This window comes from Ursus maritimus, unplaced genomic scaffold, assembly GCF_017311325.1.
Source record: "Ursus maritimus isolate PB19 unplaced genomic scaffold, ASM1731132v1 scaffold_6, whole genome shotgun sequence".
Classification (NCBI taxonomy): Eukaryota; Metazoa; Chordata; class Mammalia; order Carnivora; family Ursidae; genus Ursus; species Ursus maritimus.
In genome coordinates this window covers 20,217,264-20,245,136 of record NW_024426774.1, presented here as the reverse complement: position 1 = coordinate 20,245,136, position 27,873 = coordinate 20,217,264, and the positions used below count along the sequence as shown (strand labels likewise).

The 27,873-nt window shown below is 40.7% G+C and overlaps 1 protein-coding gene and 1 long non-coding RNA gene across 6 annotated transcripts in view; one reads left to right on the top strand and one right to left on the bottom strand.

Moving 5' to 3' along the window:
• Nucleotides 1-15,277, bottom strand: part of SELENOI (selenoprotein I) — a 45,125-nt gene extending 29,848 nt beyond the window's left edge. Inside the window, exon 1 of the mRNA XM_008700348.2 lies at nucleotides 15,088-15,277. Coding sequence (XP_008698570.2) covers nucleotides 15,088-15,144 — 57 coding nt within the window. The 5' untranslated portion in view covers nucleotides 15,145-15,277. The remainder of the gene's footprint in view (nucleotides 1-15,087) is intronic.
• A 221-nt stretch (nucleotides 15,278-15,498) lies between these two features.
• The window catches only part of LOC103671668, a 21,489-nt gene continuing 9,114 nt past the window's right edge, over nucleotides 15,499-27,873 (top strand). The window contains exons 1-2 of one of the 5 annotated variants that reach the window (XR_570994.2): nucleotides 15,499-15,710; nucleotides 20,903-21,161. This is a non-coding gene — a long non-coding RNA (uncharacterized LOC103671668). Of the gene's footprint in view, nucleotides 15,711-18,020; nucleotides 18,080-20,902; nucleotides 21,162-27,598; nucleotides 27,657-27,873 lie in introns of those variants that run through there. The other 4 variants (XR_570995.2, XR_570998.2, XR_570999.2 and 1 more) reach the window with 4 other exon arrangements.

The window sequence follows — 27,873 nt, the reverse complement described above, 5'->3', positions numbered from 1 at the left end:
AGCTGTGCGATCTTAGGCAAGTTACTTAATCTCTGCCTCAGCTTGTTCACCTGTAAATGCCAAATGCCATAAAAATTAGGTAAATTAATCATAGGCGCAAAACACTTAAAGTAGTACCTTGCCTACAGGGTAAGTGCTATGTAAGTATCAGATATTCTGTTTGTTCACCTGTAAATACCAAATGCCATAAAAATTAGGTAAATTAATCATAGGCGCAAAACACTTAAAGTGGTACCTTGCCCACGGGGTAAGTGCTATGTAAGTATCAGATAACTACCAAAGGATGACAGATCCCTTTACAGCCGGAAAATGGACTGCATAAATAAGCAAAGGAAGACAACGACAGGTTAGGGTTCTGTGGTAATCCAATTTATTCCCTAATTATTGAGCTATTTAGTAAAAATTCAAAGGAAATTTTAACAAATATCTGTATTTATACATATATACATATATATAATTCTAAGAGTCACATCAATGACTTACTCATCAGACACACATACACTGGAGTACCCGGCATGTCGGAAGCACTCCACTAGCTGTGAGGAGGAAGAGATACTTAATTGGTAAGGGAGAATTCCCACTTCAAAGAGTGGGAATATTACCTAACTCCAGCTGACATTTAAACATCACAATAGTCAAATGTCTGAAAAAAAGTTTTGTGTTTTATAGTAACGCTTGGTATGTACATAAAATAAGTAGTAAGCATTTGAATATCTAATTTTTTAAAAATCATCATTAAAGGTCAAAACTTCTTCCTGAATTCTTCCGAATATGCAGGAAATCTTTTCTCATCAGTGTTTCAAGACTCCAAAGTGTGATGGAACAAAAAAGTAAATAAATAGAAATAATGTTAAATACTGCTAGCAAAGGCAGTTAACTAGTAAGTCAAATGACTTAACAGACTCCATGTCTGAGTGCCTCCATTTCCCCAACCCATTCTGCCTGAAATGGGGTAACTGGGACAGTGGATCTGAACTAGACAGTGGGAGGAAAATGGTGAAGAACTCGGTGCGCCTCTGCTGGCCATCGGGACAGGCTGCGTAGCCAAGGCCAGACTCTACTTAAACGCAAGTTACTGTTCTTTCTAAAATCAACTTGCACAGCTCCCCACAGGTTACAAAGTCCTTCCACATGATAGATACCATTATATCTGAACCTCTGCAGAACGAAGGGGTCCTCAGCTGACAGGACTACTTGGATTTAATTTAAGTCTTTGGACCTAAGGACATGGAACTAGTATGAGCCTCTAAAGGCTGCCAGTGACAAGGGGGAGGACCCTGGCCTCCACTTCACAGAAGTCAGCACCCAGACCCACCTGATGTAGCCAGCGGGTCAGATAAATGAGGAAACCACACATTTCAAGCCCACAATCTACTGCAAAGTACAAAAGTTGTAAGAAGTTCAAATCAGAAGGAAACTGTTTAAGACATCACATGAATACCTAATACGGTGTACAAAGTACAATGTTCTTAATTCAAATGTTTGCTGAATGAGTCTCATTCAGCAGCTTTCCATAATTTGAACTTAGATCTAAAAGAAGGCCCTTACCTGACGGTATTTCATTTGACAAGCTCCTCTTTTTAAATTCTGAAGTTTCACCTCTAAATTTCTACTTCAGGAGACCAGAAGTATGAAAAGAATGCAGAGCTAAATACAAGAAGGTCAGTTTGCCTAAACGGATGTTTCACATTTAAGCACAAGTACAGCAAGAAAATGTAATATAAGATCACGAAAGGTAGCAAACAATAAACCTAAAGAACACTCTTGTGCTCTAGCCTTACACACCTGAGGATTTTTCAAGATCACATATCACTTAGTATAAACAAAGAAACTTAAAACTTTCTTGTGAATCAATAGGAAGAAAAAAGAATGATTCAAACCTTCCACGTGCATGAAAAAACAAATAAAAAATAAACTTTAAAAGATGTTAAGCTAGATTCAGGTATTTGTTAAAGCTTATTAAATATATTTTTATTTTCTGTTGGAATGGTATATATCTGAACACCTTAACCAGGTAGATAACCCACTGTTAAGGCCCACTGTGACTTGTTTGATCTCTAATCTGCAAGGCCAGACAACGCTAGTGCCCCGGAGAAATGCTTGAAAACCATAGCCTGGGTTTGAGAGAATCATTCCAAGGCAAAATCTCAGAATATCTATTGTGGACAATAGAGACTGTGGACTCTGGGAAACAAACTGAGGGCTTCAGAGGGGAGAGGGGTGGGGGACTGGAATAGGCCGGTGATGGGTAGTAAGGAGGGCACATACTGCATGGTGCACTGGGTGTTATACAAAAATAATGAATCACGGAACATTGCATCAAAAACTGGGGATGTACTGTATGGTGACTAATGTAACAAAATAAAAATTATTAAAAAAAAATCTCAGAATCGCAGGAGTTCAGAAGATGTCTAGTTCTTGCGTGCCTGACCTTCATCAAAGCAAACAGGTAAAACAGTCATCTGGCCTCTTTTTAAATGCCTCTGGTGGCAAAAAACTCGCTATTTCCAGAAGCAACCCAACCCATGTTAAACCGACTTTCTATACACTAACAAAATCCTCCCCTTGTCCCATATTTTCTATCCTGTCTTCATTTTGCTTTACAAAGTTAAGCAGACAAGGGTCCAATTTTTCTTCCGAACAACAGCGCTTCAGCTATTTGAAGGGCGCTCTCCCTGTCACACCTACATCTCTTCACCGGCTTAAACATCCCATGCTCCTCTTGCTGCTCCTCTTGCCATGCTTTCAATCTTCTTCCTCATCTAAGTCTTGGACTTTAAACCAGAGGTTGGAAAACTTTTTCTGGAAAGCATCAGATAGTAAATATTTTAGGCTCTGCAGGCCATAAGGTCTCTGTAATAAACACTCAACACTACTACTGAAGCAAGAAAGCAGCCAAAGAAAACAGGTACACAAATGGACACGGTTATGTTCCGGTAAAACTTTACTCACAAAAACATGTGTCTGAGGGCTTTAGTTTGACAACCTGTGTTCCAGGCAATCCAATCTGCTGTTAAACCAATACAAACATGTGCTCCAGGGCATAAGAAACCTCTCATGTGGTGCATGAGGAGAAAGAACATGACCATAAGCCCCTCTTCCTCAACACTCCTCTGATACTCAACAAATTAATTTCCTGTGGCAACAAAATCATTCTGCAGACTTAAATATGACTGCGCAGTTAGACTACTAAGCCACCTTTCTCCATGCTAATGTGAGAATGACTGCTGGAGCCTAAGTACAAGACTCTACATATACCATTATAACAGTTCATCTTCCTAGATTCAACTCATTTTTCTATCCTCTCCAGATCTCTTCAGACTCAGATTCAGATTCAGACTCAGACTCACTTATGCAAGGTAACAGCTATGCCTCTCCAAAATCTCAGCATGTAAATTCGTCATGCTGATAACAGTGCCATCACACCAAAGTCTCTGTAAAAATGCTGATCAAGACAGAACTTCTAAACATTTCCCTCAAGATTGCTCTTAGTACATTTAATAATTTTTATTTGGGTACAGAATTCTGTCCTGTCATCTATGACAATTAGTCTATCTTTCCCACAAGAGAAAATTTTCATAAAATCTTAGTAAGATCAGAATTACTTAACATTTTGCCAAAAATTAGAAAGTTTCAGAACTTTTTTTTTTACTTCAGTACAAGTCAGAAAATAGAGCAGAATTCATTCTTCATTCATTCATTCATTCATTCACTCAGTAAGCCAACAAATATTTATGATTGAGTACCTATGATTGTGCCAGGAAAATTTTTGCTAGGCCCAGTGAAGACAATGAATGAGACTAAAATGTTCCCTACGTTAACCAAGTCTACAGCCCAATGTGAGATAGACGGTAAGCATGAAAACCAGGAATAGGGGCGCCTGGGTGGCACAGCGGTTAAGCGTCTGCCTTCGGCTCAGGGCGTGATCCCGGCGTTATGGGATCGAGCCCCACATCAGGCTCCTGTGCTATGAGCCTGCTTCTTCCTCTCCCACTCCCCCTGCTTGTGTTCCCTCTCTCGCTGGCTGTCTCTATGTCTGTCAAATAAATAAATAAAATCTTTAAAAAAAAAAAAAAAGAAAACCAGGAATAATCACAAGTTGTGTTAAACACCGTGAAGGAAATAAGCAGGGTATTTTGCAAGAGGACACGGGGCAGGGAGTGTGCATAGCCAGAGTGGTCAGAGAAAGCTTCTCTAAGGAGGGGACACTCAGCTGAGTCCCAGAAGATGAGAAGACAGATAAGGAACATAAGAGACACCATAGTGAGTCAAAGAAGCAAGACACTAAAGAACATGCTGTTGTAGATTCCATTTATATCAAGCTCAAAAACAGACAAATTAATTTATGACAAAAGAAGTCATAATAGTAGTTTGATGAGAGAGACTGAATGGGGACCTTCTGAGGTGCCACAAATAATTCTGTACCTTGATCTGGGTGGTGGTTCTATGGGTATATACATATGTAAAAATACATTAAATTAGACACTTAAGATCTGTGCCTTTATATGTAAAATACCTAAAAAAAGAAATAGAAAATAAAGAATATATATGTGGCAGTGTGCATTTGCGTGTGTGTGCATGCATGTGTGTGTGTGTGTGTCTGTGTGTGTGTGTCTGTGTGTGTGTGTGTGGTACATAGGTGTTGCAGGGAGGGGAGTGAATGCCAAGATACCTTCCAAGCAAAGAGAACAAAAATGTGCAAAGACCACAAAGCTAGAAATACTTGAAATATTAGAGGAAGGCTAATGCAGCTATAGCTTAGTGAGAAGGGAAGAGTGACAGGAAATGAGATTGGAGACATGGGCCTACACCACCTAGCAAGACCACAGTGAGCTAGATTTTATTCTAAACCCAGTGCACATCCTGATTTACATTTTTAAAGGATCGTACTGATTATAGTGTAGAAAGAACTGGACAGGGACCAAAGTGCAAATAGAGGCCAGTTACAAGACTTAAAGTACATCAGGTAGAGAGGATTATGGGTTAGACTATGGGTTAGGGTTAGCAGTACAGTGACTTCTAAATTACTTCCAAATACGCTGTGAAGTATACGTTTTCAAGAGGGACATTAAAAATGTGAGACTCCCCGTAATTTAAGAAGGAAATTGGCTCCGATGAAAGGAAAATTATGAAACCACCTCCTTGGACATAAAAGAATTTGCTTTACAAAGGTACTGTATTTCAAATCCCTTCTCTGTACTGGTAAGAAAACTGATATGAACTGACACACCCCTGCACTAAATACAGAGCTTTGAACAAATTATTAAATTAGACTGGGGCCCCTGTTCCAAGTAATGCTCTGCTATCTATACTCAACAGCAGATTTCCTCTACTTTGTCTTCTAAACAATGTAAGGAGAATAGGACTCCAACTGTCAAATGATTTTAATATATAAGGCCTGTCTTTACCCATCTGAAATATAAGCTTTATACTTGTTTTTTTTAAGATTTATGAGAGAGAAAGAAAACACAAGTGGGAGGAGCTGCAGAGGGAGAGAGAATCCTCAAGCAGACTCCCCACTGAGCAAGGAGCCCAATGTGGGGCCTGATCCCACAATCCCGAGATCATGATCTGAGCCAAAATCAAGAGTCAGCTGATCAACCAACTGAGCCATCCAGGCGCCCCAAAGCTTTATACTTATAAAACATATTTAGTTAGCTGTAGTAATCCATAAAATGTGGCTCGATACAAGCTATTAATAGTTCATAAACTGTATTTACTGTTAATCATTTCAGATGCAACCAAATTTGAAATATTTCTAATTTTTTAAAACTATCTCCAAAATTCTTGAGTTCAAAATTATCCATATGCCCCGACTCCTAAGTCATAGAAACGGTGAGATAATAAGTGTGTGTTGTTTTATGCCACCAAGTCTGTGATCATTTCTTACCCAGAGATAAGAAACTAGTGCACAATTCTGAAAGCACTACATCCTCTTTTCTACTAAGAGGTATCTTAGGGCTCCTAACCACAAAATCAAGACTACCTGATGTTTGAGAGCTAACACATTACAGTAATATAGTTTCTTACTCCTTTATAACTATCTCTCGGTTTTATTAACTGCTCTTCAGATTGCAATATAATGGAATATTTCTTTGATGAGGTGGTTCACAAAGTGTAGTCACCAAACTGAACCCATATTCTTGGATCCTGCCCCAGACATACAGAATCAGACACTCTAGGAGTGCAGCCCAGCAATCTCTTTTAACAGGCCCTCCTGGTAATTCTGCAGCACACTCAGGTTTGAGGATCACTGCTCTGGTGAAAGCTAACATTAACAGCACTCCCACAACCCCTGGCTGAAGGATAAACCACACTGTTAGTTTAGTGGCCAACACCTATTCTTCCTTATGGTAACTTCAAATCTGCACTGCAAGCAAGAAACAAGGTATAATAAAATGCAGCAAGTACTCACTACATTTACTAAATGCAAGGCATTATGCTAGAAACAATCTATGGTATAAAAACACCAAACCTAAATTTAAAGTGCAAAAAAAGGGGGGGGGGGTTCAAATAACCCTGGGACAAAAATTTAAAATTTCTTAAAATACTTTTTATCAATACAAGACTTTAAGAACTACACTCACAGAAAACATGACTGCAGACAATGAGATAACATTTCAGTCAACATTACCACTTACACCTACTAACAAGTCAGAAGAAGATGGTGACAGAAGACTGGAGAAGCTAGAGCAGTAAACACAAGCAAGTTACAATGACAAACAGGTTTGCCTGCTAAACTTAAACAATCTATAATAAATTCTAACAAGAGATGAGAGGACAAAAGGAGGGGTCATTTAGTGAAGAAACCTGAAATCCTTGCAGGGAAACCTGGATATCAAACACATGACAAATACACGGAGGATACCGCAGATTCTTAAATAGGAGAGTGGTATTTGAAGAAATTTACTTACTCTGCTTGTTGTACTATTATATATGATTTAACAGAAGAAGAAATCTGAAGTCAAAGTCTCTCTGTGGGACCCAAGCTAGACACAGACCTCTGTTACTCTTCTTATCTCTCCATTAAATTGTCACCCTTAACTTGCTTTCCTAAAATACACTTTCTCTTGGTATAACTCCCTGGGGTGTGGGTACACATGGGTATGCTATATGTTAGCCAATGTTCAGAAACAGGGAGGCACAAATGTCAAGTTTTATTTCTTACTTAACACTAATATGCCATGTGCCAGGCACTTTACAAATATTAACTCATTCAATTTTGATAATGATCCTATGAGGCAGATACTACTCCATTTCACAGATGAGGAAATTTGGTTAGAGATGACAGTAAGTCAAAATGCTAGCACGTGATTTCTTTCCAACTTAGTGTTAGTCCCAAAGCTAATTATTTAATCAAAAGACTTTTATCTCAGTTAAAGCTACTAGTAGTATATAAAATGTTCTTAATACTCAACAAAATATTAAAACTAGTAAATACAGGGGTGCCTGGGTGGCACAGCGGTTAAGCATCTGCCTTCGGCTCAGGGCGTGATACCAGCATTCTGGGATCGAGCCCCACATCAGGCTCCTCTGCTATGAGCCTACTTCTTCCTCTCCCACTCCCCCTGCTTGTGTTCCCTCTCTCGCTGGCTGTCTCTATCTCTGTCGAATAAATAAATAAAATCTTAAAAAAAAAAAAAAAACTAGTAAATACAGACATCCACTGGCCCCCACTAATAATTTTAAAATGGGAGAAAACAGAAATAGTTCTTTCTTTTTCACTGTACATTTTCCCCACCTGCAAACATTAGACACAAACCCAATTAAGCATGTCATTGAAGGTGTTTATTCTAATGTTTCTATATCTGGTACAAAACATCCACTAACTACAAGCCAGAGTTTATCTTTCATTCTTAGATTTGAGAGGAAGCATAGCATGAAGAAAATGGGCTCCTAGCCCAGACTGCTTAGGTTCAAATCTCAGCTTTAGGTCCTTGAGCAAGTTAAATTCTCTGTGCCTCAGTAAAATAACAGTAACTCTACTTCACAAGGCACTTATGAATATTAAATGCAGTAATATACGTAAAAGCACTTAAACAATGCCTGGCATATAGTAAATGCTATATAAACATTTGCTATCATTATCATTATTATTATTACTCAGTATTTACAATGATATTGCTCTTGCCACTTCAACTTTCCTTCACTGGGCTCACTAGGCTCAGCCTGCTACCTCGCATACCCACCACTTCCTTATGTCTGATTTACCATGATCTTCCTGGTCTCTGTGCCTTGGTTCCCCCATCAGTATCTGTGGAACATCTTCACCAACTCTCCCTTATGAGCTAGGCAAATTCTTATTCAGCAAAGTTCTTCACATTTAAGTATTATGGGGGTTAGAAAAACAAGCCATCCTCAGTGAACTGATGTTTCAGAAAATAGTCAAAGAACCAAGTCAAGATGTCTCTTTCAAATAGTACCTAAAAATGTGGTGACCTTCTACCTACCACTTAATCTCTCTCCCTCTTGTTCTGCAGAAGTTCCCCATTCCTCCTTTCATTCCTTCTGAAAGACTCCTGTCTCTGTCAACTGCAAAAATAATTCTTTCCATGAGACATTTGTAAATCTATATCTATGGCCACTCAAGAGATTACTTAAAAATAATATCTTAAAAAATAATAAAAAAGGGGCACCTGGCTGGCTCAGGTGGCAAAGCATGTGACTCTTGATCTCAGGGTTGTGAGTTTGAGCCCCACGTTGGGTGTAGAGATTACTTAAAAATAAAATCTTAAAAAAAAAAAATAAGGCCACTAAAAAGCTTTTCATGCCTTATGAATGTATTTATAGGTGGGAAAGGGCAGCTCCCCCAATCTACTCAAGGAGACCAAGCACAACAAAAGATAAGCTATGTTTGAATTAAGTGTAAGATATCTAGGTAATGCCATTAATTAACATGGTATACTGTAGCTGGCCTGCACTCATAACAAGCGCAAATCAAAAGACTAAGAATTTCTCATGTGTCTCCTCTGGCTCAGAAGAAAAGTACTCTAATCTTTGAAATCATTACAGAAATATTCCTCTAGTGGAGGATAACTCATCCACAAGCGATATTTCTTTAGAGCATGAAGTTTTCTTTGTTTTGATTCCCAGTCCACAAACCACACCTTCACATGGCCCCGTCCAAGAGAAGTGCCCTGCACAAAAGATTACTGTTATCCTTCCACATTCAGCATCACTTATCACTTAAATTATAATTATGCTTCTGTTCTATAAGGGTCAATCTTTCATGAGTTTATTTACTCATCAGATATGAGTTCATAATACCGCCTCTCTGGGCTATCAAGAGGGTTAAGTCTTAGAACAAACAAGTGTTAGGTGCTATTGTTACCAAGGGTACCTTTCCAGGGTTAAAGCTTCACAAAATCCCTACCTCAGTGACTACAGCCTCTATGCACTCAGTCATCTTACCAGAACCCGAGTCATCCCAGACTCCTCCCCATCCTTCATCCGCTGACTCACCCCACCAACACCTCCAACTTCTCAGTCACCATGTTCTGTCAATTTTTAATCTTAAATCAAGGATCACAACAAACGTCCACAGGGGTCAGAAAGATAAACTGAACAAAGCAGACCCCCATGAAGTATATGGACTGGTAGGAAAACAGCAAACTGGAGAACAAATACCTTTTTTAAAGAGGGCAAGCACTATTTAGCTTCAGGGGAGTCTTGCCAAGAGGAAATTCAGGGCCAATATTGTCCACTATTCCGGTTTTTCAAACGAATCCAGAAATCTGGATTTTTATGGAGAAGATGCTAATTTTTGAAACAAAGTGTGGTGTGGGCCAAATTAAACATATCTGCCGGCCAAATTCAGTGGGTAGGTTAACCAGTCTTGACTTCTATCTCTAGCATCCCCATTCCCTTTCTATCTCTACTGCTTAGATTCAGGCTTCCCCCATTTCTTACCTAGGTTTATCCAGAAGGATTTTAAAAGGTCTCCAGTTCACCCCACCCATTCATTTTCTACAAGCTGCCGGGGTAAGTTTCCTAAAATTAAAATCTGATCCTGTTTAAAACCAGTTTCCCCAAACCTACAGCATTACGATATGCCTAAAAAATCACCTGAGGTATTTAACATGCAGATAACGGTCACCTACCCAATCTGAATCTCCCAAAGTGAGGCTAAGAATCTCTTTAAACACTTTCCCAGGTGATTCTGATGCTGACAGTCCTCGGGCCACAGAAACACTGATCTACAGGGTAAAATCTAGAAGCCCTCTCCATCAAAGCTTCCCCTCTTGACAGGGCCCCACCTCCCTCTTGAGCCTCATCCTCCTGCCCCTCCACCACTATGCTTAAACATCTACCTTCTTATGGTTCCCAGAAAATACTCTCAGGCCTCCACTCCATTTGCATTCCACTGCTCTGCTCTGTAAAGCCTTTTCTACCTCTTCATCTGGTAATGTGGGGCCTACTCAGCTTCATCTTTCTAGACTGAGCTCTGCCTTTCCCTTCCACCCCCTCTCTGTCACCTTTCTCAGCTTTAACCCTCTCTCCCTGGAGCTGCTTCCTTCTCTCCCATAGCACCTGGCACTTATCTAACTGCATTTTGCAGCCCCAGTGTTATGCCCGACACAGTAGGCCCTCAATAAATGCTTACTGATAAACAGAATCAAACTGTATGAACCTGTAAGGGTGAAGGTCAGACTCTTTAGCATTATCAAGATGCACACAGTCTCTCTTTACAACTGGGTAACTGCAATACTAATAAATTTACAATTATCACAGTTCCTATAATCAGGTTGTTGTTAACATGAAACAAGAGAATAACAGCAGAAACCAATTCATCATAGAATTATATTCTTGAAACCAAGCAAGATATTTCAAAGAACATTTACCTCCTCTCTAAAGCAAAATGATACAATTTGAAACTAGCTGTTACACTATCAATTAAACAACGCCTCCCCTAGGTCAGATAAGGTAAACCACAATAGAAGTTTCACCCTTAGGTAAGTGGGAAAATCCTTCAACTGTTAAGACTTTCGTCCAAAGGAATGACAGGTAAAAAGGAAGAATGATAAGCCTCTCAAAGGTAAAACCCCTCAATATAATTGTCTAAAGGTACATAAATAAGCAATGGAAAAAACAGTAGTTAAACCCCTGAGATCTTCACATTCAAAATACAGTATTCTTCTGATATCCAGGAGATGCACAGCTCCCTTTTACCATACTTACAAAATGATTTATACTCTGTTACACTTTCATTCCTTGAATAAATACTTGTTGAGCCCCTATTCTGTTCATGTGCTGGACCCTGGTCATGTGGAACAAGACAAGCTCTAGGTCCTACCTTCTCAGAGCTCATATCCTAAAAGAGAAGGCAGATTCCCAACTAATTATTCATCTGCTTAATAAAATTATGGTAACAAACGGAGAACACAAGTGCTAAGACAGCATATAACATACAATCCATCCCATGCTTTCTTCTGCACCGAAAAGCAATCGTCTTAGTTTCTTACTACAGAAATCTAATTACCACCCACATGTGCACCTCTCTTGGCGGTTACTCTGAATAACTGCCAGGTTTCCAACTGTAGCTCTCAGATGTACCTCTAGAGAGACAAAGAAATGAAACCAATTCAAAAGTAATTTTTCCACCAGCAGCTTTTACAGTATCAAATTTTCTCACATCTCTTTGCTCTAATATACAGGGTCACATCAGGGAATAAAAATCTCTTGACTGTTTTGAGTCTTTACCCATTTATGGGATGATCAGCTTCAAAAGCTGTTTTAATTCAATAAGCATTTATAAAGCACTTCCTGTTGAAGACCACACAATGGGAATGTGTGATCTCTAGGAAAAAAGTGTCTCCAGGTGCAATTCACCTTCCAGTAAAACTGACCACATAGATTTTTCCTTTGGACACCTTTGGATTCATATTTTTAATATGAACACAATACTAAAAACCCTCTACTAGAAGAAGTTTAGGTTATAATTTGTGGCCCTCCTTTTTTAAAATGAAATCAACAAACTACATTTTAGTGAACATTGGACGCTTGCTAAACTGACCTTTGTTTTCCAGGACGATAGGATATATGCTGCCAGACACAGGAAGTGAGTCAGATAACGGAAGAGGGAAAAAGATAGGAATAGAAAAGCACACTAAAATTTCCTATGGGGGCGCCTGGGTGGTTCAGTCGTTAACAGTCTGCCTTCCGTTCAGGGCGTGATCCCAGAGTCCTGGGATCGAGCCCTGCATCGGGCTCCCTGCTCCGCTGGGAGCCTGCTTCTTCCTCTCCCACTCCCCCTGCTTGTGTTCCCTCTCTCTCTGGCTGTCTCTCTGTCAAATAAGTAAATAAAATCTTTTAAAAAATTAAATAAATAAAAAATTAAATAAAATTTTAAAAAATTTCCTATGAATTAGGACACCTATCTAGTTGGAAATATAAATTTAGGGAACACTACTCTATAAGAAAAAGTAGATTCCATATTACAGACACTGCTCCAAATGAAACAGCTATTCTACTGGCACTTGAACCCAGAAAACCAGATCCTAGTAAGGAAAAAAAGTTTTATATGTCAATATTTACAGTGCAGAAGAGATAACAGGAAGGTAGGAGAGCTGAAGGCAAAACAGGAGGTATCTGGGTTAATAACCTTCTTCAACGAAGTTGTGAAGCCCTGGCCAGGTTACCAAGAGGCTCTGGGACTTCTTTCCATTTAAATTTTAATACATGTCAGCACTTCAGTTCAAAATTTTATGACACCATATTGCTTGAAAGCAGAGAAATGTCCTATAACTTGCTATGGTCCTTTACAGTTTTTCCAATTCCACTTAGACAAAATCCATTATGATTTTTTTTCAGCTCTTCATTCATTCTATATATATCTATTGGGTTCCTAGTATGCACAGTAGTACTGTGCTCAGGCCATGGTGGTCCATAAGCCAAGTCAACCACTTGAGTATTACATTTTAATAGGGAGACACACTAACAAATTCCATAAAGGAGCAGAGGGTACTCTGACAGCACACTTAAAAGGAGAGGAGAGCTTAGGGGATGCTTCTCTGAGGAAGCAACATTTAAGTGAAGACATGAAGATTAATATAAATGGGTAAGGAAGCTACATTCCTGGAACAACATTATTTAAAGATCTGAAAAAGGAAAGGGGGGATGGGGAGGAGATGGCTACTAATGCTGGCAGGGCAGACAGTGAGGAGCATGACGTGAAGCTGAAGACAAGACATATCATTCACAGCCGTGTAGATCATGTTATGGATTTTCTGGACTTCAATCCAAGAGCAATGGGAAGACAGTGGTGGGTTTTAACCAAAGGAGTAATGTGACCAGAGGCACATTTTTTTAAAGATCACTATTTAACCTAGAGAAAAGATTACAGGGCAAAAGTAAATGTGGTCAAGCAACAAAATAAAATAGTACTTGAGTATAACCCAAACTATAAAGTAAATATTCACGCATGATATAAATAAATGATTGGATATATATACAATGGGAAGAAAAAAATCTCCCATGCATAATTCCAAACAAATTATGTCAATACTCTGCCCTCAAGGAGTGGGACATAACTCTCCACTATTAAGTGAGGGCTCATAGCGACTCCTTTCCAAAGAGAGTAACTTTACAGGGAGAAACACACACTACCTCAGCCAGGTGATCAAAGTCAGTATCAACAGTGATAAGTCGTACTGACAGCATGTACTCTTCATATGAGGCAATGAGAATGGCACTTCGTCTCTGTACTCTCCCTCCCGAAAACCCATAACCCTTGCCTCATCGTGAGAAAAACATTACACAAATCCCAACTGGCGGGCACTCTACAAAATACATAACCAGTACTCCTCAAAACTACCAAGATTATCAAAAAGAAGGGAAGTCTGATAAATGATCACAGCCAGGAGGAGCCTAAGGAGACAGGACGACTAAATGAAATGTGATATCCTGGATGAAATCCCAGAACAGAAGAAGGGCATTAGGTGAAAATTTAGGAAATCTGAGTAAAGTATGGATCTCAGTTAATAATGTGTAAATATTGGTTCATTAATCGTGACAAATGTATCATACTAATGCAAGATGTTAATAATAGGGAAAACCGTGTATGAGACATGAGGGAATCTGACTATCTTCATGATTTTTCTCCAAATCTATTCTAAAAGTATTCTAAAATAAAAGATTACTTAAAGTGTATGTGGGAAGAGTGGTAATGGAACCACTCTTCCAGCTTAGGCTAAAAATGATAGAACGTACAGGACCTAGTGATTCACTGCCTGGTGGGTGAGGTAGAGGAATCAAGAGTGAAAGTGACACAGACAGCAAGGATGAAAGGTTACAGCCCAGACTTCAGGCTCGGAAAACTGGATGGACAGTGGAGTCATTCACTGATAAGGGAGCAGTGGAGGAAAACCAGATTTGGAGGAAAGTTAACAACCAGCATTTACTGGAGGCCCATTCTGTGTCAGGCCCTTCACAAATTCCTATAACGATTTTGCACCATAGGGACTTCTACCTGGCCCAACGCCATGTAAAGGAATTAAAAGTTTGGTATCAGGTTTCTACGGACTCCAAAGCCCGCGCTCTTTCTACTACACAGTTCCTTCTGTGCACATTTACTTCATCTTGCAGCCCAAGCGCAAGCTAGTGTTGAGGAAGCCTTCTCACTGCGAGTAGAAGTGGAGTGCATCAGCAGCATGGCCTCAGTAGTTACTCCCCCTCCCCGGGCCTCATCTGCCAAAAACCATCTCCATCCGAGTTGTATGCAAGAGAAGGGTGGACACTTCATTAAAATGAAGACAATTAAGACACCATGAAGGGAACTGCATCCGCTAAAAACAAGAATAATGATGAAGTAAAGAAGCGCAGGGAATTCTCTGCTTCCACTCTCGTCGAGCGGTCTCCTAAGGAAAAGGCAATCCCCCCGGGAGGGTACCGAGTCAAGGCGGCGGGCCTAGGATGCTCCCACATACCCTGACCCCAAAGCTCCAGATCTCGGCAGGACCCCCGGAGAAACGCTCGCCAGCCCGCTCGGAGCCACGCGGCACAAGGTGACACGGACCGCGCCTGCCCCTCAGCCGCCAGGGAGAGGCCGGGAGGAGGAGGGAGAGGGGCGTCCGCGGAGCCCCGCGCTACCTTGTACTTATCAAAGCCAGCCAGCTGCTCCGGGCTCACGTATTCGTAACCAGCCATGACGACCCGAACACCAAGCGCCCACTCGGCAGCGACTCTCCGCGACGAGGTGCGGAAACACGAACCCCAACCACGCTAGCTGGGCAAGGATGGGAAGACTTAGGCTGGCAAAGGAGGTAGAAGAGCCGCGCTCCGCCCACCGCGCACGCGTAGCCGCCTCAGGCCACTTCCGCCGCCTCCCAGTGCGCAAGCGCAGCCTCCACCTCTCCCCGCCCATCGAGGGAGGGTCGCTAGCCTGTTCACGCGGTCCACCCCCTGACGCCGTCGCAGTCCAATCAATGTGGATTGGACAACACTAAGTCCCGCCTTCCAGCTTTTCTCGTCGCTTCATTCGCTAGCGTCAAAATTGGTGAGCTGAAGTAAGGAATGAGTGGAAGCGAAAGGTCAATTTCCCAGGGGTCCTTGCTCTTCCCTGCCGCGGAGGAGGGGGCTTCTGTGCTTTCGTTCCTGTGTGGAGATTAGGAGCTGTCCGTGTGGGTACGGTGATTGCTAAGAACCAAGTCAGCAGTACTTCAGGGAAGAGGGCTTCGTTCCCTCAAACCGTGACGTAAAAGACCAGAGAAAGGGTATGTGCCCGGCCGGCTGCAGCTCCTGGCGCGGTGCGCTGCGCAAAGTAGGTGCTTAGGAGACGTGAGTGGACGTGGAGCCTTGGTGACAGGCTTTTTGCAGTCTGTAAAGGGCCCTGAAAGGGGCTCTGGAGACAAATCCCTCAGGCCTCTCCACATTCCGCTCTATCAAAGTGAAATTGCTAAGTCTCCCACCGGATAAAAACATTGGTCTGAGTCTCTAGGGGTCAGTTAAGTGCGTTTTCAGGAAGTGCATGCACTTAACTGAAGCCAATTGTAGAAAGAACACTAGATCAATGGCTAGAGGTATCAATCTAATAGTAAAATTTAATAATAGTAATAGTTGCTGCCACTTTTTTGAGCGCCTTCTATGTGGGGAACTTTACATAACGTTATCACCATCCCCCATAACAGTACTATCAAGTGGGAGGCACTTTACCCAACTCGCAGATTAGGAAATTAAAATTCAGATTACCTAACCTGCCCAGAATCGGACCATTCATTATGCAACTCGGAAGTGGTCGACCCAACATGAAATGAGGTTCTTGCTGTCGGAAACCACTACCTAAGGGGGACTTTTAGTCTCTGCGTCTCTGAAACAAGGGCGATTATTTAGAGATCTCTTACGTTCCTTATATTCATTCATTAAACAGGTAATTATTGGGTGCTCAGTATATGCCAACTATATTATTATTTCTGTGTGTGTCTTATCTCACCTTCTAAAGTCCAGATTCTTGAGGTAATAGATATAAAGCCTCTATCATCATACCTGGTAAATGGCAGGATTTGTATCTTGTACATCTTAATGTTCCCCATGTCCTATAGTCCAGTGCCTTGCAGACAATACATGGTTAATACATTTCATTGAATTAGTGAGCAAAGATCTCTTTAATATGCTGTGTAGTGTCTGCTTTGAGGACATTAGAAATAATGGATCTCCCTTTAGGAAGGAAGTTGGCTCTAATCAAAGGAAAACTATGAAACCACCTCCTTGGACATAAAAGTATTTCCTTTATGCATATATTGTATTTAAAATCCCTTCTGTGTACTGATAAGAAACCTGAATTGACACGCTTTTGCACTAAATATGAGTTTCGAGCAAAGTATTCGTCAGACTGGAGCTACCGTCCCAAGTGAAATGCTACAGATTTCATCCACTATGTGTTTCTTCTAATCAATATGAAGAGAAAAAAAAGTCTTCATATCAGAAGATTTTTTAAAGATTTATTTATTTTAGAGAGAGAGAGAAAGAGTGGGAGGAGGGGCAGAGGGAGAGAGAGACCCTAAAGCAGACTCCCTGCTGAGAGCGGAGCCAATAGGGGCACCAACTGAGCCACCCAGGATCCCCTCAAATGATTTTTGATGTAAGACCTGATTACCCATCCCTTGTCTGCCTCCTCACCCACTGAAGTTTATCTTTCCTACATCTCATACACTGATCATACTTTCTGGCTTCCAGAATGATCATCACAGAAAATATTTGTGCTAGAAGCAATGTTATCACCTTTGTAATAAAACCTGGGGGGGGGGAAGTGTTTTCATTCCTGGCATTCCTGTTTTATTTAGTCTTAAGTAAGAGGATGTCAGATAAATGGAGATACATAGAAAATTGGAAGTAAGGATTAATATAGTTTTTTTTTTTTAAGATTTTATTTATGTGACAGAGACAGCCAGCGAGAGAGGGAACACAGCAGGGGAGTGGGAGAGGAAGAAGCAGGCTCCCAGCGGAGGAGCCAAATGTGGGACTCAATCCCGGAACCCCCGGAACGCCAGGATATCGCCCTGAGCCAAAGGCAGCCGCTTAACGACTGCGGTACCGAGGCTCCCCCTCCAATATAAGTTATTAAGGGCATAAAAATGGTCAAGGTTTTCCAAGGAAGCTTATAAAACAATGATGATTTGGTTTGCACTTTAAAATAATAGTGATGCCTTATACTAATAAATTCTATTATTCTCAAAGGAATTTGGCATCTCATGAGGTCATCTTAAGCTTGAGCCATGGGCCAAGTAGTTGTTCTAATTGTACAGAACAGAACAACAGAAGGATTATATATCTCGCCCAAAAGTCACCCAGTTTGTGGTAAAACTGGAATAAGAGCACATTCATCAAACTTTTAAATATTTTTTTCCACTACACCTTGTTTCTATAAGTTACCACAGCAAGATGTTTATTTTTTTTAAGATTTTACTTATTTATTTGACAGAGAAAGAAGAGAGCACAAGCAAGGGGAGCAACAGAGGGAGAGGGAGAGGGAGAAGCAGGCTCCCGGCTGAGCAAGAAACCCTTTGCAGAACTTGATCCCAGGTCTCCGGGACCATGACTGAGCTAAAGGCAGACACTTAACTGATTGAGCCACCCAGGTGCCCCGGTAAGATGTTTTAAAAAAGAAAATTCACAAGTCAGTTTTTAATCAAGGCTAGAGGCGATGGGGGGTGACTAGGAAAGAACTGAACAGCCTCATTAAGTTGCTTATTTTTTCTTAAAAATGGAATTCCCTGGCAAGAGTAAACCTTCTCTTAGGTTAGGGTTTCTCTGGGCTTTGCTGTATTTTATATTTTTTCAAACATAGTCCTACTAGGTAAGAATGTGTAGAAATTTTATTTGAGTGGGTCATCAATCAAATTCTTTATCGCAGAAAAGGTCTGTGCAAAATACTGAGATTCAGCATAAGCTAATGCTGCTTTGTACCTCTTGCTTCGCATGTCAGTGGAGGAGGGTAGCATCTCTGGTATTCTGGGACTTGTCACCCCACCAGCCTCCCAATGGTTTTCTGGGCATTTTTGTTCCCTTAACCTTTGAACACAAACTCAGTTGTGTCTATAGTCATTCAAAACCCAGAGAATCAGTGTAAAGGTTCAGAGGGAACCAGAAGCCTACTGTGATATGAAGTAAGAGGCAAATGACAGGTCTAGTAATTTATTTAGACTCTCTGCATACTTACCATTCTTGTTTTGAAGACAAGTTATTATTTCTCTTTTCTAGCCATTATTCATGAGCATGACTTACATATAAGGAGATTTATTTTTAAATCTATTTATTTTTAAATAGATTTTAAATCTATTTATATTTAAATCTATTTAAATTTATTTTAAATCTCTTTATGTATTAATACATAAAAGGAGAATTATTTTTAAAAACTGATTTCAGACATGGGTGCCTAGCTGGCTCAGTCAATGGAGCATGCAACTCTTGATCTCAGGGTTGTGAGTTGGGTGTAGAGATTACTTAAAAACAAAATCTAAAGAAAAAAAACTTGGGCAAAATTTCATTTTTTTAAAGATTTTATTTATTTGTCAGAGAGAGAGGGAGAGCACAAGCAGGGGGAGCAGCAGGCAGAGGGAGCAGCAGGCTCCCCGCTGAGCAAGGAGCCCAATGCAGGACTCGATCCCAGGACCTGGGATCATGACCTGAGCCAAAGGCAGATGCTTAACCAACTGAGCCACCCAGGCATCCCTCAGGCAAAATTTTATACTGGACTTATTTTGAGCATTCTTGAAGTTCTGGTAGTGACCCAGCGTCTGTATTTTCTGAACAGGAATTGATACCTCTCCAATACAAACATCCCTCTCCCCATTATTACTGCACTAGAATGGAAGCAGAACTCTAGGTAAATCAAGTACAAATCATTCAGATGAGTAGCCATAGTGGCATCACCCCATCTCCTTATTCCTTATGCCTTTTTCTGTATTCCTTTTTGCCTCATCTAATGTCAGGTCTGCAAATATAACCAAATGTAAACACTATTCTTTTTATTATTTCAATTTGAACATGGAGCCATACAAGACACTCCATTTTTAAAAGATTTTATTTTTTTTATTTGAGAGAGAGAAAGAGACAGAGCATGGGCAGAGGGGAAGGGGCCAAGGGAGAGAGAGAAGCAGACTCCCCATTGAGCAGGGACCCCAATGCCAGGCTTCATCCCAGGACCCTGGGATCATGACCTGAGCTGAAGGCAGACGTTTAACTGACTGAGCCACTCAGGCGCCCCTAGAAGCCCCATTTTTGAGTAAGGATTATTTTTGTCTTCATGAAACTTTGAGATCACTGGAGTTGGATCGCTAGTTATTTAGTTTTCGGTAGAAGAGAATGGTACTAGCAGAAAAACCTAAGAAGAGCAAGAGAGTAGGAAATATTGCTGTGCTTCATTTTCCTGTAGGAATCCCCAAAAAACCTGGGGTAGGGGCTCAAGCAATAGTTGCCAACATAGATGTCTACTACATAAGGCTTTGAGATCTTCCTTGATATACCCAAGGCTGTGCTGCCTGCTGGACCAGAATTCTAGCAGAAGCTGGCTCTACTTTCAGGAAACAAGACATACAAATATGAAACAATATGTAGAAGTAGCAACTTCATTATCTCTTCACGTATCCTTGTTGAACTTTAGCCATGTGCCAAATACAGATACCATTATAGACCTTGGAGATACAAAATTGAATAGAGCATGGACCCCAGACAAGGAGTACATTATTACTGCAGTCTTTGAATGACCAGTATTATCCAATGTCCTGGCTCTTCAGATTTTCTCTCTTTCTTCCTTCCTCCCCTTACCAACTCCTTTTAAAAAATTCACTGTTGGGGCACCTGGGTGGCTTAGGCGTTGAGCATCTGCCTTCGGCTTGGGGCGTGATCCCGGAGTTCTGGGATCAAGCCCCACGTCAGGCTCTTCCGCTGGGAGCCTGCTTCTTCCTCTCCCACTCCCCTGCTTGTGTTCCCTCTCTCGCTGGCTGTCTCTCTCTCTCTCTCTCAAATAAATAAATAAAATCTTAAAAAAAAAAAAAAGTTCACTGTTAAAAGTGTGAGATATTTTGTCTTGGACAGAGAATTGATTCAAGGATAAGGAAAAAAGGGTTGGAATCAAAACAAAACTCTCTGAAGACTTTGAGATTTCACAGATACTGAATTAATATTTAGATAAATAATCTAGACGATTAGATACAGAAATAGTTCAGGTATACTAATAATTTTACTTAACCTTTCATTATGAAATGTACCAGTTGGCGTGAGCTGCAGGAAAGTAAAAGGTTCGGCAGATGTAAAAGTTATTTATTGCCGCATAACGGATCACACAAAACTTAGTAGCTTGAAATAACAGCGATTTTACTTGCTCATAATTCTGTGGGTCAGCAATTTGCGGTAGGTCTAGCTGGGCAGTCCTGCTAGTCTTGCTCGTCTTATTACTATCCCAAAACAGCATAAATGGAAACTGCAAAGCCTTCTAAGACCTAGGCTCAGAAGTCACAAAGTGTCACTCCTGTCTCATTCTCATGGACAAAGCAAATCAGCAGGCCAGCCCAGATTCATGGGAAGGAAAATAGATTCACGTCTTAATGGATAGAATGATGAAGTCACCTGGCAATGGAGCCTGCACGGAAGGCTGGGACGCGTTCTTACAACCAACTTTGCGAACACTCTACTGCCTCAGATTAGCTACAACAGCTAAAGACAGGACAGTAAGTAAGCTTCATCGGGAAAAGATTTGGAAACCATTAAATGATATTTGAATTGTTTTAAAGTATTGAGTAAAAGAATATCAAAAACTAAAACAGTAAAAACCCTCGTCACACAGCTTTGTTTACTCAACGTAATCTGTCTCTTACTTCCAAATCTCCCACTCACTCTCAACACTCTGCACTCTGGTTTCCAACCTCACCAGCTCCACTGAAATGGCTGCTTCCAGGCACCTCACTTTGTTGCTGAGTCCGATGGACACTTTCAGGCTTCTTATCTAGCTTTTCATCAGCTTCCACTGCCTGCTGTTGTTCCCTTGAAACATCTTCCTCCCTTGATTGCTCTGAATTACTTTTGTCTTTATTCCTCTCTCTTTGACTTCTCTTTCCAACACACACACACACACACACACACACACACACACACACGCATATGCAGGCTTGATTTCCCACTGTTTCTTTGTGCTTACATAGCATCCTGTACATACCTCTTTCTTCATACTTACATGTTATGAAATTAGCTATTTTCTTATCTGTCTTACTGGACTTTAAGTGCCTTGAGGGTAAGGACCACGTCTGTAAAGCCCGGACCTAGCATAATGCCTAGTACTCTGTAAGTCCTCAGTAAGCTTTTTTTTTTTTTTTTTTGGTAGTTTTATGGTTTTATTAACATAAATACAACATGCACATAAGCTACCTATTCACTTTCTTTGCTGCACAGCCTGGCATTAGGATTGGTGACTCTGATGGCCAGTTGGGCTGCTCGTTCCACAATGGTTTTGTGGTTCTTGGAGGAAACATTGTGAGCAATTCTGCACAGTAAGATTTTTTGCACATGAGCAGCACTTCAAGCTCCTTGAAATTGTAGACTAAGAACTTCCAGAAGCCACTGGGCAGCATGTGCTTTGTTATGGTGTAGCTCCCATAACCAATGCTGGGCATCAAGATCTGGCCCTCAAATCTTCTGTGCACCCTATTGTCAATGCCTCTGGATTTCCACCAGTTGCATGTAATTTTTTTTTAAGATTTTCTTTCTTTGTTTGAGAGAATGAGACAGAGACAGTGAGAGAGAGCATGAGCAGGGAGGAGAGGAAGAAGCAGGATCCCCACTGAGCAGGGAGCCCAAGTTGGGGCTTGAGTCCAGGACCCTGAGATCATGACCTGAGCCGAAGGCAGACTCTCTTTTTTTTCTTTTAAGATTTTATTTATTTATTCGAAAGAGAGACAGCCAGTGAGAGAGGGAACACAAGCAGGGGGAGTGGGAGAGGATGAAGCAGGCTCATAGCGGAGGAGCCTGATGTGGGGCTCGATCCCATAACGCCAGGATCACACCCTGAGCCGAAGGCAGATGCTTAACGACTGCGCCACCCAGGCGTGAAGGCAGACTCTTAACCGACTAAGCCGCCCAGGCACCCCTAGTTGCCCTTAATTTTGACATATTAGTCTGACTGGTGCCAGATGAACTTCTTGGTCCTCTTTTTAACAATCCTGGGCTTCACTAGAAGTCTGAGGGCAACCGTGATGCTGAGTAGAAGAAGCTGCCCCCTCCACAGGCAGCAAGCAGCAAGGAAGAGAGGGGCTTTAGTAAGTTTTCACTAAATTAAATTGGACTGTGAGGGAATAGAGAAATGTATGTTGCTGGCAGCAACAGGTGCTATAATACGCTTCATATTTGTTGCCCTAGTAATCCCACATTGGAAGAACATACTTCCAGGAAATCATCTGAAAGAAAATAATCTTTATTGCCATTACTTAGAAAGAGCCATATTTATCATTGCAGGGGCAAAATGCAGACAATCAAAATGTCCAATGAATTAAGGACCCAAACTATAAACTATGGTAAATCAATGTGATAAAATATATAATCATTAAAAATATACATGAGTGGGTGCAAAAAAAAAAAAAATAGAGGAAACTCCAGAAAATAACAAGTGTTGGCAAGGATGAGGAGAAATTGGAATTCTTGTGTGTTGTTGCTGGTGGAATTGCAAAATGATGCAGCACATATAGGAAAATCTTTGACAGTTGCCCCAAAAAGTTAAACAGAGTTACCATATGGCCCAGCAATACCAGTCCTGGGTATATACCCCAAAACCTGTACATAAATGTTCAGAGGAGCATTTTTCATCATAGCAAAAAAAAAAAAAAAAAATGGAAGCAACCTAAATGTCTATCAACTGATGAATGGATAAACAAAATGTGTACATCCAAACAATGGGATATTATTCACCCATATAAAGGAATGAGGGACTGATACATGCTACAACATGGATGAACCTTTAAACGTTATGCTAAGTGAAAGAGGCCAGGCACAAAAGGCCATATGCTGTATGGTTTCATTTGTATGAAATGTCCAGAATATGTAAATCCATAGAAACAGAAAGTGGATTAGTGATTGCCAGAGGATGAGGGTGAGGAGGATTGAGAATAACTACTGACAGGTACGGGGTTTCTTTTAGGATGATGAAAATGTTCTGGAATTAGATAATGGTGGTGGTTGCACACCCTTAATGAATATACTAAAAACTATTGAAATGTACCCTTTATTTTTTATTTTTTTTTAAAGATTTTATTTTTTATTTGACAGAGAGACAGCCAGTGAGAGAGGGAACACAAGCAGGGGGAGTGGGAGAGGAAGAAGCAGGCTTCCAGTGGAGGAGCCTGATGTGGGGCTCGATCCCAGAATGCCGGGATCACGCCCTGAGCCGAAGGCAGACGCTTAACGACTGTGCCAGCCAGGCGCCCCGAAATGTACCCTTTAAAATTTTATAAGTGAATTTTTTCTCAATTTTGAAAAGTAAAATAACATTATATTCAAAAGAAAAGCACAAAATAGCAAGTACACACTTCCTACAACCAAAAGTATATTGATGACCAGGGAAAGACAGAAGAATATCATGAACTTGGTGTTTATAGTTTATGGGCTTTTTATTATTTTAGTTAAAGTTGCTTCGAATTTGGTACTTTTTAAGACATATCTGCCAGAACATTATGGCAAATTTGCAAAGCGAGAACTGTAGAACTATAAAGTCCTGCAGTATAGTATAAAACTGTAAAGTTCTAACATTTTATAAAGTAGGAAGGGACACGTGTTAATAGGGTGCTTGTTTAGGATAACCTGTCTCTTATCAATGGGAAGATGGTTGTAAGGATTTGATGTAAGCATCAGCAAATTTCTCATACTGGATTTCTCTTTCCGGTTAGGCGTGAGAATAGGGATAAGAAAGTCCAAAAAGGATCAGAAGCAAACCGTTGAGGTAGCCACCAGCCAGTCCCCTCTTAAATCAGTAGGTAGGTAATCAACAGAAAGAGAAATAACAGTTTCTGTAGAGAAATTTGAAATAATGAAGACAATAAAATGGATTCAAAAAGAGCCCAAATTCCTATAAAGGAATAAGGCTTGCAAATAAGGAAATAGGTAAAAAGCCAAGGGGAGAATTAAGGAGGATAAAGCACTTTTAATCGGTAATTTTAAAAATCCCATCTTTGTACAGGCACAGCCTTTAAGCTTTATGAAGTGCTAGAAGTAAAGACTTTACTTTTAGAAATGAAAGCCTAGATATATATTAGAAGAAACAATTCTCTCATAAAGAAGGCACCTGTGGCTGGAGTTCCTGGCAGCCATGGCCGCCATCACCCCAACCCTGGAGAGGAGTTGCTCTCGAAGGTACTGGGAAGACTGAGGAGGAGCTGAAAAAGGATGACAGGATCCAGATAAATCACTGTAGGAGAGACCATGGAGTCTGACAGAGATGTGCCCAGAGACGGTTGGGTCCAAAGCCAGAGCTGCTTTGGATCTCTCCTTACCTGAGGCTCAAAACTGCGGATTTTTCCAGGGCAGCCTTCCTTTATGACCCTGGCTCTTCCTGTGGTCTTCGAGACTGAAAAGCTGCAAATACAGATCCTTCTAGGGCCCAGCACAGGGCTGTCAGAGGGAATGCTGGGGGCTCTACCTTCTTGTCCCAGACGGATCTAGATTGTTACTGCGATAGCTGAGCTGTCTTAATGGGAAAAAATTGCAATTCAGTAGTATTTGAACTGCTGATTCTTAGGATTGATTTTTTTTCATATAATGTTATATATTAGTTTCAGGTGTACAGCATACTGATTCAACAGTTATGTGGATTATCTGGATTACTTCTATTTTTATTTAAAATGTTGACACATTCATTCTATCTAAACCTGGTGAGGGGAACTCTCCTGTTTTATCTCACAGAGTCCCAACCTCATCTGTACCCTTCATGCTGTCCTGACTTACAGCTCTGTCCCCACTCTGATACCAGACTGCAGCAATGCAGACCGTGACTCCAGCTCTGGCCATGCCACCCCTTCCACTAAACTGCTCCTAACCAGAATATCCCCTCACTCTCCCACTGTGGGGTAGTTGCTGATACCATCGGAGGGATGTACCCTGACCATTAACAGCTGTTCGGGTTTTATCTTAGAATGGAGCCGTGGGCAGGGACATGCCCGTGTCATGAAACCGAGCAAATACATCAGAGTAGAATGTGGCTGTAGTGCAGAGAAGCAACAGTGAATTGCTATGTGGAGGGGGGGCCCCCTACAGCATCATCCACAGGATAGGACTATGGGGGGCAGAATAGAAGCTCATTTCCTTTGTGCATTTTGGCTGTTAGACCTCTGTGTGTATGTTTTTTTAAAAAATGTAAAATAATAGAAAAATCAACCCTTTTTGTCTTTAAATATTAAAGTGTGTGGGGTGCGTGGCTGGCTCGGTCAGAAGAGAATGGGACTCTTGATCTTGGGGTTGAGAGTTTGAGCCCCACATCAGGCACAGAGATTACTTACATACATACATACATACATATTAAAGTGTGATAACTGGAAGAAAAAACGGAGAGGGCATCTGTGTGTTTAGACTATGTAAAGACATACTATATATATTGCATCCACAAACTTGTCTTTTAGCAGAGATAATCCAAGATGGCGGAGGAGTAGGAGACCTTAGTTTCGTTTGGTCCCAGGAATTCAGCTAGATAGCTATCAAATCATTCTGAACACCTGCGAACTCAAGCAGAGACCTAAGAATAGCTGCAACTCTACAAAAAGAAAAGCAATCGCTTTCTGCAAGAATAACAAGACAGAAAAACTCACCTCAAAAAAGAGAACAAGAGGCAGTACTGACTACCAGGGACCTAATCAGTGTAGACATAAGCAAGATGTTGGAACTAGCGTTCAGAATAATGATTATAAGGATACCAGCTGGGCTAGTAAACTCTTAATCATAGGAAACAAACTGAGAATTGCTGGAAGGGAGAGGGGGCGAGAGGATGGGGGAACTGGGTGATGGACATTAAGGAGGGAACATAATGTAATGAGCACTGGGTATTATTTAAGACTAATGAATCCCTGACCTCTACTTCTGAAACTAATAATACATTATGTGTTAATTAATTGAATTTAAATAAAAAATAAAAATTTTTTAAAAGAAAGAAAATAAAAGAATGGCCAAAAGAAGTTCTCTAAACAAAAGAAAAATGATAAAAGAGAGAGCCTTGAAACATCAAGAAAGGAGAAAGAACATGGCAAGCAAAAATATGGGTAAATACAATAGGTATTTCTCTGTCTGAGTTTTCTAAATTATATTTGCTGGTTTTAAAAAAGCATAACACTGGTGTAGTTTTAAATGTATGCAGAAGAAATATTAAAGACAACTATATTATAAAAGGGAGAGGGAAGTGAGATAAAAAAAGAAGGTAAGAGTTCTACACTTTGCTCAGAATGGTAAAATAAGGGGGGCGCCTGGGTGGCACAGCGGTTAAGCGTCTGCCTTCGGCTCAGGGCGTGATCCCGGCGTTATGGGATCGAGCCCCACATCAGGCCCCTCCGCTATGAGCCTGCTTCTTCCTCTCCCGCTCCCCCTGCTTGTGTTCCCTCTCTCGCTGGCTGTCTCTCTCTCTGTCAAATAAATAAATAAAATCTTTAAAAAAAAAAAAAGAATGGTAAAATAAAGGACACCGTCAATCGAGGGACTTTCTACAAAATACCAGACATTCTACAGGAGCCTAAGGAAACATGATGGCTAAATGTATTGTGATTTCCTGGATGAGATCCTGAAATAGAAAAAGGACATTAGATTTTAAAAAACTGAGGAATCTGAATAACTACAGACTTCAGTTTAAAATAATTACGAATATCAGTTCGTTAATTGTGGCAGATTTACCATACTAATGTTTATAATAGAAGTATGACTATATGAAAACTCTCTCTACTATCTTTGCAATTTCTCTGTAAATGTATAACTATTCTAAAATTTAAAGTTTCCTTTAAAAAAATGCTACACCATTAAAAAAAAAAACTTATCTTTTAGGAGAAAAAGCATAAGGATGAATCAAATAGTCTTGTTTTTTTTTTTTAATTGCCCAGCATGGAGCCCAGCCCAGAGCCTGAACTCATAACCCCGAGATCAAGACCTTGAGATCAAGACCTGAGCTGAGATCAAAAGTCAAACATTAGTCAACCAACTAAGCCACCCAGGTACCCCCAAATATTCTCTTAACAGTCAAACCCAGGAAGGTTTCCTCATCTCTGTCTCCATCATCATCATCATCATCATCCATTTTAACTATAACATATGGAAGGTAATATACTTGCAATCCACACAGCACCACGAATTAACAGATGTTAATCTTTTGCCAGGCATGTTTCAGGACTTTTGTTTCTTTTTTGTTTCAGCTGAAGCTCCAGATCTTTA